Source organism: Aptenodytes forsteri, unplaced genomic scaffold (genome assembly GCF_000699145.1).
Source record: "Aptenodytes forsteri isolate BGI_AS27 unplaced genomic scaffold, ASM69914v1 Scaffold137, whole genome shotgun sequence".
NCBI classification, from domain to species: Eukaryota; Metazoa; Chordata; class Aves; order Sphenisciformes; family Spheniscidae; genus Aptenodytes; species Aptenodytes forsteri.
The window spans coordinates 5,285,473-5,298,097 of NW_008796221.1; the positions used below are offsets into that span (position 1 = coordinate 5,285,473).

A 12,625-nucleotide genomic window follows, 5' to 3' on the forward strand; every position below is an offset into this window, starting at 1 on the left:
AGGGGTTAGGAGAAATTGCTGGATTCACATTTCAGAAGAATTGCCATAAAAAACAGTTGTAGATGATTCTGAGAGGCAGAGATAGGTTTTATTTCTCCATTGTTGTTTGAACTGCAACAAGTAAATGTAAGAAATACCCACCACTATAAACTTTCTGAGATGCAATCACCTAACAGCTAACAGTGACCTTGTTGAGCATGGAGGTACCTGCTGCCATTTCCTTTTCCTTTTGATCCTATTAGCAAAGCTTCAGCCCATGTCACTATTTTCTGAACTGAAGGTTCAATATTTGAAGTAACCTGGAACAAGGCATTTCCTTCTGATAAGTGCATTCAAAAGAATAGTTTCAACATTTACTGTTTAATATACTAGGATTAAAGGTGCAGTAATCTGCTCAAGTAAGATTGCCTTACTTTAAGCCTAAGGGTGTTAAACAAACAACCAAGTTTGCACTAATTTGTAGGAAACTACTGAGGGGCTGTTATAGGGGAGAAGATTGCTGTCTGATATTGGTTTTTTGATAAAAAATACAGTTCTTTTGTCTAATGATGAACTGCAGTGAATTCCAGAGGGAGGGATTAATAGATGACATTTACATTCATCCATGTATTAGAGGCTGATTCAAAAAAAATCAAAGGAATGTATACTGGTAAAACTGCTAAAGGTTGCTACTTTTATTTCAGATCAGAAAAAGAGTTCATGAATCCAAAGCTCATCTGCTTTTTTCCAACTAGATGTGCCTGTCTACTAAAAGATAACACCTTTCTCTAAAAGCTCAAGTTTGCTTATTAAAACATAGCATTTTTCCCTCAGGTTTTATTTTCTTTTAGGTCTGTAATGGGTGTAAATCAGGTAATGGAATAATGCTGATTTACAGCAGCTGTGATCCAGCTCCTCCTTTAAAAATGCAAATAATTCCTGTGGTGTTGGTCTCATGAAGAATAACTGCAGTAAATACATGGAGCCTTGTAATAAATACGAAGTCAGCCTTGGCTCAAGCAGAGGCCAGCTCCAATATTTTCATTGGCATTAATTATAATTACTCAGTGGCATACTTTTGGTTTTTTTCACTCTGTGTGGCCATGATGAAACACATGGCAGATGTATTTCTCTGTCTGTTAGCACCTTGCAGTGAGCCATTAATATGTGTTACTGTTTATCTCCCCCACGTCTTTCTCATAGGAATTATGTCGGACCACCAGTTTGGAAACCAGTTTATGTGCAGTGTGGTTGCGTCACATGTGAGCCATCTCCCGACTACAAACCTCAGTTTTGTTTGGATTGCTCCACCTGCGGGGACAGGCTGTGTCAACTTCATGTACGTATACACGCAATGCCTATGAGAAGATAATCACTTTGGAGATAATGAAATGATCTAACCTGCTTGCACTAGGACCTTATGGATCAAGGACTCAGTCCTGCAAAGTGTAGACTTTCATGTGAAGTAAGAATATTGAGTTCTTTCTGGCTGAAGAGTTTCTGTGCATATTAGGAATTCATATTTCAAAGCATGTAAGAAGGAGATAGTGTTTTGTAACATAGGGTGCCATCAGAGAAATAATGTACAAATGCATCAAGACTAACATTTCAGTAGAAATTGATTCCTCTTAGTAATTAATCATATCATTGATCCTTTCAGTATACAGCGTGTTTGCATTGACCTATTTTTTTATCTGTTGCATTTAATAAGAGCTAGAACATCACACAGATGTATTATTCAGATCGTAAGCATCAACATAAAATACAAGTATTCAAGAGTAGTCATACTCAAGTATTTACTGTTCCCAATAATAAACGCTCTTAAGTTCTGCTTAATTCAGCTAGTTTACAACCTGGAAAAACCCAAGAGGTTATACTTACAGGTTTTTTGGTAATTTGTTTTAAAGACCTAAGTCATCATTTGATGATTTAGTGCCATATAAAGTGCCAAAACAAAATACACAGTTCAACATAAATTATTAGAATATATATTACTGTATTTTACGTTAAAGTAATTTCTAATTATTTGTCCCAAAAATTTGGTAGATCATATTTGAGAGAGAAAATACACCTAGAGTGGAGTTGAAAATAGAAAATATTTCAAGTTTGACCTGTTCATAGGAAAGAAGCCAGACTGCTCCCTGATTAAATAAGTGAATGGTTGCAACATTTCAGTGTGAGACCTTTTCTGTGTTCCTGTGACTGTCCTGTTTGCTAAAACAAATTTTTCTCTGAGTATTATTCCCTTTCTGTCTATACTGGGAAGCTGCAGGTAAGTGCCCCACATAGTCAAGTTGTTTTACTGTTTAACATGTTGCAAAAAGTGAGCGACTTACTTCTTTGAGAACATAGGTTGCTGATTGTGAACACAGTACCTGTTGATTGACTGATCTGTGTCTTTGATATTCCCCTTTTCCGAGACAATGCACATTTTTTTTGCCTATACTGTTACAGTACATTATTTATTAGCTGCAATGACAACATCAAGACATTTTTATTTCTAGCTCTCTTTTTCTTCTAAACATCTAACAGTAAATTGGGAAAAAAATTAGTTTTGATGAGTAGTAACTAACTTCTGAGAATGTATTTGTATCTCATTAACTTCTACAATGTACCAGAGAAGCTGTTTACAATATTTAAGATTCCCATTCACTATTTAACAAAAGTCAAATCTGATGAAATATTTGAGGAAATACTGTCACTGTTTTACTTAAATTCTGTGTCAGAAAGGTTAACCTCATAAAATAGTTGTATATACCTTGAGGAAATCTGTCAATTATGTTTTTTCTGTGGAAAATCTGTGAATTTTATACTTCCTTTAATTCCCCTCTAAAAATAGTTTCCTTTGTTAATCAAGTTGTAGCAGCTAAATTTTGTTCCTTGAGCTGCCTGAGAAAAATGAGATGAGATGTACATCATCTCTGCATACTCTTGCTTACTCCCTTTCTTTCTCAGATTTTTGTTTTTCCTGCTATTCAAGAAATAATTGTTGGTCCTAGCTTGCACAGTGACTGTGAATGTATTTATTTATATGAGATGTGATCCTCCATTGCGAGTTTTGAGGTCAGTTTATGAACAGTTATTCATTTTCCTGTGACTGATTTTTTTTTTTGTCCATGGTTTTGTATTGGGTTCTTTTTGTTCATGTTTGTCATTGTTGAAGAAGAGCAGACGAATAGCTCTATAGAAATACAAATACTACTGTGACTGCTGAATCCCATTTAAGTGAAATTAAAGGGACATTTTCTAAGGCAGTGAGTGCTTGCCTATCTTGAAATCAATGGGACGTTCATCATTGGCTTCAGTGGAAACAGAGTTAGGTCAGCACTGAACAGTTTTGGAAATCCAACCTGTAATTCCCTGTTTGTGTAAGCCATAATGTGCATTAGCACCTCTTCACAAATGGTGTTGTTCGCGCTGTGTTAGTAAAGTCCTTAGCCATGCTGCAGTGTGCAGAACATACATAGCAGAAATCTGAATTTATTCTTGACTATGTAATTTGCAGCATGATGTACACCTATGTATGTCAGCAGTCCAGGTGCAGAGACGCCAAAACTGTCTTTCCTTGCTATGCATGAAACTGGCAGGGCTGAGAGGTCTGATCCTGCACTGATGAGCCCAGCAATGCAGCTGCTCCCAGGGTCCCTGGCCCAGGTGTTCATCAGTCTCAGTGGCTTTACAGACCGCCTCACCCCATGGTATAAGGATGCTCCATGGGTGATACTCATTTGTCTGAGGATGAGCAAAATGGTGCGGTTTATATCAGTTTGGTGTCCTGCAGGACAAATTCAGACAAGAGTAGAAAGGCTCAGCTTCTCTGAAGTCGGTGTTTACTCCAGGATCACACTTGGCTGCAGGACTTCTGGGGAAATGGGATCATCAGCTGAAGGAAATGAAGGGAAGAGGAATATGTTTTACCTCTAATCCTCCTCCTCATTTTTTCTTCAGCTTCCCACACTTTCTTGCCTCAGCTGTTGTTTCCCCTGCCTACTAAATCACAAGTTGCTATAAACAAAGCTATTTTTTTGGTGCAGTGTTAGTCTGCCTGCCTTCAGGATTTCCAGAGAGTTGGCTATACCTTGTTCATCTCCATTTGCTCCTCTACAGCAAATAATTAACTTAAACAAGATTTTTTTAACACTTAAGCCCAACTACCAGTCTAGTTTAAATTTAAGTTTAAGCCCAACTACCAGTCTAGTTTAAATTTAAGTTTAAGCCCAACTACCAGTCTAGTTTAAATTTATTTTAAGTTTAATTTAACATAAATTAAAAATATTTACAAAAGGTAGCTGAATTTATGACTCTGTCAACAGTGCAACAGAGATAAGAGCTTCCTACACTGTTACCAGTATGTCTGTGATTCAAGTCAGCTCATTAGTCTTTGACCTCTCTGGGGATGGATAATAAGGTTACTAATTAGCACCAGCTTTGGTGGTGCAATTTTTGCAGTGTTGATACCTCTCCCTGGACACTTTTCAGGAGGAACTGGACAAAGGTCACCAGGAAGATCTCCCACAGGACACTGCAAGGCTGGCTTTTATTAACTGCTTATACTATTGACCTGCTCATGCTTCCACTGGGAGCATGGACATGACACAGGGAAGTCATGACCCTATAGATGTCATGGGCAAAATTCCCTTTCACTTCATCCATGTCTTTTGGTGTGCTCTTCCAGAGCTCAATCCTGAAAAAGGCTGAACCCATAAGAAACAAGATTTGTGTGGTCATGCTGTCAGTCCGTCTTCCCCCGTAGCTCTTGTACCCATTGGTAACCAAACAAACATGACAAAGGGGTTGGAATGTCAAGATACTAAGTTTCATAAAAATCAGCAGCCAGGTAGAGCATTTATAACGGTAAATTTGGGCATTCCCAGCAACAATCCTGCCTACTACAACATGATTGTCTATAAACTGCCAGAGATTTTTCTGGAATAAATTTGGCAGTTTCCAGCTACCAGCCCACCATGCATTTCCCAGGCATGGCTAAGGAGGATAGCTCCTGGCCACGTTTAGTTTATTAGCACAGCCAGCCATGGACACCCGAAGTATTGCTGCTGTGGGAAAGGAGAGTAGCAAATCTTTCATCCTCTGGGACGAGGGGAACTGGGAATGCTGTGGGGAGGGACGTGAGGCTTTGTCCCACAGGGGGCTTATTCATAGGGATGGGAGATGCAGTGATGCAGCAAACTGGGATTCTCACCTCGTACAGCAGCTTGCCAGCACAACACTCAGTTTCTTTCCTTCCCTGCTGGAAGATTCCTCATCTCTACAATTTGATGTCATCCAGTTATTGATATTGCACACAGTGCTGTGTCACTGCTGAATCTGAATATAATTTTGCCTGATGGAGCCACGCATCTTTCCTTGGCTCGGCATTTCACTCGGCAAGCTCTCTCCCCAGTTTCACTGGGGCAAGGGATGGTGCAGAGCCCTGTGCTCCCTGGGGGAAGGCTGCTGGAGCCAACCTGCTTCTATGCAAAATCAGGCAATAGTAATTTTTTCACACTGACCGGGTGTAAACTCTTGCTTATTCTCTTTCTTTTTTGTCCAAGTATCTTATTATGGCTAATAAATAAATATTTAGAAGCACCCTTTTATAAAATACCCTTCTAACAGAAAAACAGAAAGCCACTGGTGTCCCTGTAGTACATCTCAGTGTAGTCCCTCCGTATTCTTTCACCATTGATACATCAAGATGAACTGAGGAAATAAAAGCTAAAATTCATTGTTTATTGCTGAATAGTTTTCTTAGCAGTAACTTAGGACTGTTTTAAACAAGTGTTGAGCACCAGGAGCTCCTAAGCAAATTGCCAGGATCTGTAAATGCTGTTTACCACCAAAAAATAACAGGTCCTCCTTTACACTAATGCATTGTTTCTCTGATTGTGTGCAAATATTTAAAACATTACCTTCATAATCCTTCAGCTAGGTTTCACTGTTTGTAATTTCTTCTCTAAGCTCACACTAACCTAGTTAAAGCTCAGACTGTCAGAGGGACGATAATGGCTGTTAAGCAGGGTGGCACACTAGGTTACATCTAAGGTTGTTAAGCCTGTTTTTTTATAGATGGCTTAATTTACCAGTTTGTAAAAGTGATAAAGCTGACCTAAATTGCAAAAGCATGTTGTGTTTTGACTGTCAGCATGGTTTATTGCAGAAGTTCCAGCTATAGAATAGGTTGCTATAGAAATTACTTGGGAAAATAAGTGTTTTTCTTATATAGCCATTTTTGCTACTCATTGAACAGGTATCTTACAATTCTGATTGCGTCTATTCATATATTCACTATAACCTCTATTAATAGTGGACAGATTCCAAAATATATTTATCAGTTTGCAAGATTTTAATTCTGCACAGTATAATTATTTAGATATTTTCTGATCATTAAAACATTATTTAAAAGCTACCTACCAAAGCTGGGCTGGACATCTGTAACGCTGTCTGAGTCTGTAGGCAGTGTCTAATAACCCATGTAAGAGATGTGACGCATCACAACTGATCTTAGAATTCTGTACATTGAGAAGTCTTTGAAAATACTAAAAGGCCCAACTGTATATTATTTGACACCTAATTAGCACAGCTTATGGTGCAAACGGCTAAAAGGGAACAGGAATAGCTGTGGTGGTGTCCCCCTATGAAGACAAAGATAAGAGAGCTGTGGTTGCTGAGGCAGGGCACTGGCACATCCACTTCTCCCGAAGCAGGAGCAACTGGTTCCCAGCACAGCTCCTGGAAAAAGTTTGGGACTGAATGCTGAGGCAGACAGCTGAGCGATTGAAAGAAACTTGGAAGAAACTTTCAAGAAAGGAGATGTGTTTTTCCCATAATCACCTAATGGTAAAACTCCTTTCTGGGAAATTTGAAGTACCCTGTTCCAGAACTGGTCTTTTCATGCCCATGTGTTTAAGCCTGTTTCTAGAAACTGGCAACTGTGTTAATGTATGAACTTGAAATATCATGCTGTACAAACACTACAGAGCATAAAGACTGTGATTGAGAGGCTTAGTTACCTATTTAAAACATTTATAGAAAACCCATGATAAGAATTATGGAAATATTGAATAAACATCCAAGAAGATTACATAGTATGCTATATTAGTCTTCTAGCCAGGGTGGGAAAGGGCTATATTGTCTGAAGGAACCACATTCCCCTGGTAAACCACTTAGCTAAACTGTCATTTAAGATGCCATTTACTGTTTTTTTTCATTTGTTTGAAAGAAATACAGAGGAATATCTTCAAGATTAAGTAGACAATTATGTTTACTCTATACACAATGATAATACACACAAATATTAAAACTGGAAACTAAACAGAAAATAGCAAATATCAAAACTAAGGTCCCTTAGGTCCCTTGTATTTATATATAATCACTCAACTCTTAATTATATGGTCGTATAAGTCTTTATCCCTCATGTTCTTATGATGAAACAGAATTGTACAATGAAATAAATTGTTGTTCATAGCATCCTAGTTGGTGATTTGCAATCTTTGCAATCGGTTGAAGAGTGTGTCATAACGCACATGGAGACCTTAATGTACAGACAGCCTTGGCTTTGGGGTTCTGTGGAGCACCAGCTCCCTGCTTCAGTTAGGTGCTGCTCTTCTCTTCCTACTTTTTATTGCAAGGTAAGAGTGAAGCAGGATATTTCTTACCACTCTTTTGGTACTGGTGTGGACTCTGTTTGAGACTTGGGTTGTACAGGCACCAAATAAGATATGGTCCTTGTTTACAGTCAGGTTAGTTCTGACATTAGCCCAGTGTTGCAGTTGTTTTCTTTTTCTATATTGCTTATAACTTATGCCTTGTGGAAAAAAATAAATCATCAGTAATTGTTCCTTGTTGGTGTGCCAGTTTAGTGGAACTATAAAGAAAAATTACTCCTTTGCTTGGTTTTCCACTTCCCTGGGTAGAGGCATTGTTGTACCGTCAATCAGCATTATGTGTAACATTCTGAAAATCACGAGCCAATGTTTGATTCAGATCTTGGCTCTGCTCTCATGTCCTATTTTGATGTGGTGCCCAGATTACCTCCTTCATCCTCTGTGTTTGTTAATTTTCCAGTGAAATGCAAACACCGTGCATGGAATCATTGTGGCTCCTCTAAGTATGACCCCAAGCAACCTAGACTCAACTGACTGTGCAGAATTAGATTTAGCTTGCCTATTAGTTTTGTCTTAGTTGTGTCTATTTTGTGTGGTGGTAAAGCAAACAGAGATGACCAGTGAGGAATTCTGGGTGTTTTCAGAAACTTTGTTAGCAGAAGATGGTAGCACAAAGTGTACTGTGATGGGGGAATATTCAGAAGTGTTCAGAGCAATGGAGGAAAACTATGAGGAAGGATGGAAGCTGGTTGCACCTGATTTTCCACTCCTCAAAGGGATTTTAAGTTGGTTTCAACTGGAGATAGGATATGCAGATATCTCCAGCTAGGTATTTATGTGTGAGCTATGTGTCTGTAACTCCCTTGAGAGTTAATGGGTGTGCAATTTGGTTCCATAGACATCTAGGGCCTGACATTCACATTCAGTTCTACATCTAGAGAGGGGCACCTGCAGGTCTAGAAGGTCTCTGTAGCTCTACTAGTTTCCTTAGGACATTCCAAATTATTTCAAATATAGCTAGGCAGCTGAATCAAGCCCTAGGTCTCCACTGACCAAAATGGATCACTAGCTACCTAGTTCCCATGTAGACCTTTATATAGGCACCTATTTTAAGCTTTTTTAAATCTGGATCTGAATCCCACCCAGACAGACGCAGCTGCCTAAACATAAGCACCTTGTGCCAAATCACGAAAATAAATTTTTCATCCCCACCACCCTCAACAGTCAGTAGCTTTGTCTGTGTCAAGAATTTCCAATGAGTGGGCTGCTCAAAAGTTGAAATCCGCTGAAGGGTATGAATAAAAAAGGCAGCTTCGTAAAGTTCATAAAATCTTGCATTTTTTTCCCTTTTCCTTGGAGGTAAAACCTAAACCTGTTCTCTAATATTCTCTTAGATGTCTGATACTCCTTCTAAAAGCCCACTTTAATGAGAGGAATGTTCAGTTTTTAATGTTTTCTCCAAGTTTGCAGACAACTGGCCATTTGCTATTTTAGGCTCCTCATGCAAGAAAAGCAGAACCAACGAACCCAGGAAGAATGGGTATGTGAACATTTATTAAAAATAAAAGCACATGAAAATTCTATTGATAAGTTAGTTGGATTTAATTCAAAAGATGAGCAAAAAGCATAAAATGCTACTTTCATCAACATTGTGTAATGCCAGAATAGAAACTGCAAGATGATACAGTATTAGGACAGTTTCTTTTCTTCGTATGATAAAAATTTAATATATCACATACTTGTAATGTATGATAGCAGAAGGCAGCTCAATATAGCCTTTGGCTACTCTGTTAAGATTTTGGCATAGTTCCATATAAGACTTTGGCACCTCCTGCATGAAATAAAATGAAATTCCGTCATTTTCTACTGTTATTATCTAAATAATAAAACAATCATGGTGAGAATTACTTCCCTTCTTACAAATGTTCATTTGGCAATTCTAGAAGAAGAGATTAGGTTTTACTTTCTTCCCTTTCTGAGCAGTGTAGCCATTATTTTTGTGCGTGAGAACATCGATTCACAATCTGCAGTACAGTTATCACTAGTTGTGTTTAAAATTCTCTCTTGAACTTTGTTTTTCTCTCTCTGAAATTTAACCTCAGGGTTATTTTTCAGAGCATATTTTAGTTCATCAACAACATAAATGTTTGTTTCATTCAAAGATGTGCTTTGTCTTCCCCTTGTCCCAAGATGGCTTAATTTTGAACACATGACTAGACTATAAAATATATTACACACACTCCAACAGTTTGCTTCCACTAGGAGGTTTTCCTGTGTAACAGAGGAATTGAATGAAATATCTTTTGGCTGCTAATAATTGATCAACAACAATCCTTTCAAAATGACATCCTAGAAGAAGTATGCTTAATGAAATAGGCACGAAACAGGTTTTGTGAATGCTTTTGGAAATGTTGGTTATATGAAGAGTAAGCAATAAACATGCATGGAACCATTCTGTAGGGGTAAACATATAGTGCATAAGAACACTAGTACAAGCAAAGGCAGAGGACAATCATAAGAGATGTTCTAGGAAGCTAAATTTCAGTACTGCAGACAAGCCCGTACAACTGGACATTGTGTCTGCATGGAAGCCCTTTGTAGCTCTGGAATGTCCCCCTGGTTGACGGAGAGAGTCTGATCATTTCAGTGCTGTCTCTCAAGTGGATAATACAACAAGTGTCCAGTGCATGAATGAGTTTGAGATAAGTGTATTGTCTGGATACTTCTTTGGGAAGCATTTGACTTCTTGCAAGAGACTATTAGTAAATAACTTCATGAAGAGCTCAATACTGCAGGATGCGGAGCACTGGCCTTGATCCAGCAGAGCAATCATGCGTGTCCATGCTGTCATCAAAGGCACAGACAACAGTTTTTGTATTTTTCAAAATTCATGCCTTCAGATTACTTGGTTGAAATTTTTCTTTGTGTACACAGCCAAGGACATATAAGGATGCTCTGTCCATATTCTCAGTTCACACACGTTAACTTACTTTTCTCGCCTTGTTTGTTTGGATGAACTTTAATACAGCGATCTACAAAGTATTATGTAGACATGCAGTAATATTTAGCAAGACTTCATGTATGTGTATAAAAGTGAAAACTTGGATATGATGAATGTGAAAATCCAATAAGACAAAAAAAAATCCTCCCTTTTTCTATAATACGATGGTCTCCTCACATCTAGTTCTAACAAAAGTTTAAAAACAAAAAAGAAAGAAACATTATACTTGAAGATGTAAAAAACATTAGGTCAGCTTTTGCTGCCCACATGCTGGGAAAATTTGGATTTGAGTATTCAGAATGACTATGACCTCAAACTAGCTGACAGAGTGAACTTTAAAACATCTCTCATAATTATTATTTAAACTGTGCTTAACAATAGGGTGTATCCCTTCCTTCTCAGTTTGAGAAACTCAAATCAATTATTAATATTTAGATAATTTTATCTGTGGATATAGAATGAAATATAATTCAATCTGTTTAAAATTATAAATTATAAAATATTGTAATAGTATTATATAAAAAACATTACAGAATAAATAATAAAATATAATAATCCTTCTATAAACTCAGTATATACAAATGTCATCAGAATGAAATTGCACTAGGAAAATATTTGGTAGTAGGTAGTATTATCTGATTGTTTTACAGTACTCATAAATGACAGTTAATTCTTCTGTTGTCATTCAGAATACAAACATTGCTTATATGCAGTGGGCTGTATATGATCATATTGTGATCTAGATATGTTCATGAACTCTGTCCTCCAGAGCTAAAGACCCCTGAGGTCAAGAGAGCTCCAAAGCTTGCAGAGGTTTCTAACGCAATCATTATTTGGCAGATAAAAGAGAAAATATATAGAGGTAAATGAAATAGTTAATAATAATTCCCTTGCTTTGTTTTTCTTCCATTCTTGACATTAAAGATGTTTAAACCAGAATCTTTTAATAGCTCTCTCCCTTTTTCTCCACTGTCTTGCACTTTGTCCTCTTGAAAAATAGGAGTAATTCCTGAATGACTCCTGAATGGGAGACTCATTCCTGAATCCAGTACGGCATATCTGTCTTGTCTCCTTTTCTCTTATGGCCTGGAATATACCCTTTTTGAAAATCCCCTTCATAAGTGGCACCATCATCAGCATCATCAGATGCACACAGCCATCCTCCAGGTGAGCACCCCTCTTCCTCTACCATGGCAGCGTGGTTCTTTTGGGCAGTAGCCCGCATGGGGTCCATCTGTGTGATGAGACAGCCATCAGATTTTAACAGGTGTCTATTGCTAGCCTGTACAACAATGCATTGGAAAATTCTGTCCAGTGTGGAAGTAAAAGAGGTAATCTGAAAGACATGTACAGCATTAACTTTCAGAATTAATAAATGGTGCATCCATTTCCCAAGTCATCATATCTGCCTTAATAGCCCTGTTAAAAGGCCGGGATGACAGTATTAAAGTGTTACATTACTTCCATCTTACTAGGTGTGATTACTTAGACTGTGGCTGGGGGGGGTTTGTGGGGGGGTGAGCTGTTTGTGGCAGGAACAGCACCACAGAAGGAGATTTTCCTCCAGCCAACTTCTGCGCATCAGCTGCTCAGCAGTTCCTGGTGGGCAGCAGCTCAGTCACGGGAGCAGAAGTCTCAGACAGGTATCAGGCTGGCACCTGCTCTCATAATGATGACATTGTGATGTTGTAATGGTGGATGCCATAATGATGTCATAATGATGGGGTCATCATGACTGGAGTGCTGCAATGGATGGCTATAGACTCTTCAGAAGGGACAGGCGAGGAAGGAGAGGCGGTGGGTGGCCCTGTATGTTAGGGAGTGTTTCGATTGTATAGAGCTCAACGATTGTGATGATGGTACGGTTGAGTGTCTATGGGTAAGGATGAGGGGGAAGGCCAACGAGGCAGATATCCTGCTGGGAGTCTGTTATAGACCACCCAACCAGGATGAAGGGGCGGATGAAGCGTTCTACAAGCGGCTGGCAGAAGTCTCTCAATCGCTAGCCCTTGTTCTCATGGGGGACTTCAACTTCCCGGAT

At 38.5% G+C, this 12,625-nt stretch overlaps 1 protein-coding gene across 1 annotated transcript in view; it reads left to right on the forward strand.

The window, feature by feature from the left end:
* The window catches only part of RELN (reelin), a 309,109-nt gene that overhangs the window by 88,166 nt on the left and 208,318 nt on the right, over positions 1 to 12,625 (forward strand). The window contains exon 4 of the mRNA XM_009289098.2: positions 1,183 to 1,318. Coding sequence (XP_009287373.1) covers positions 1,183 to 1,318 — 136 coding nt within the window. The remainder of the gene's footprint in view (positions 1 to 1,182; positions 1,319 to 12,625) is intronic.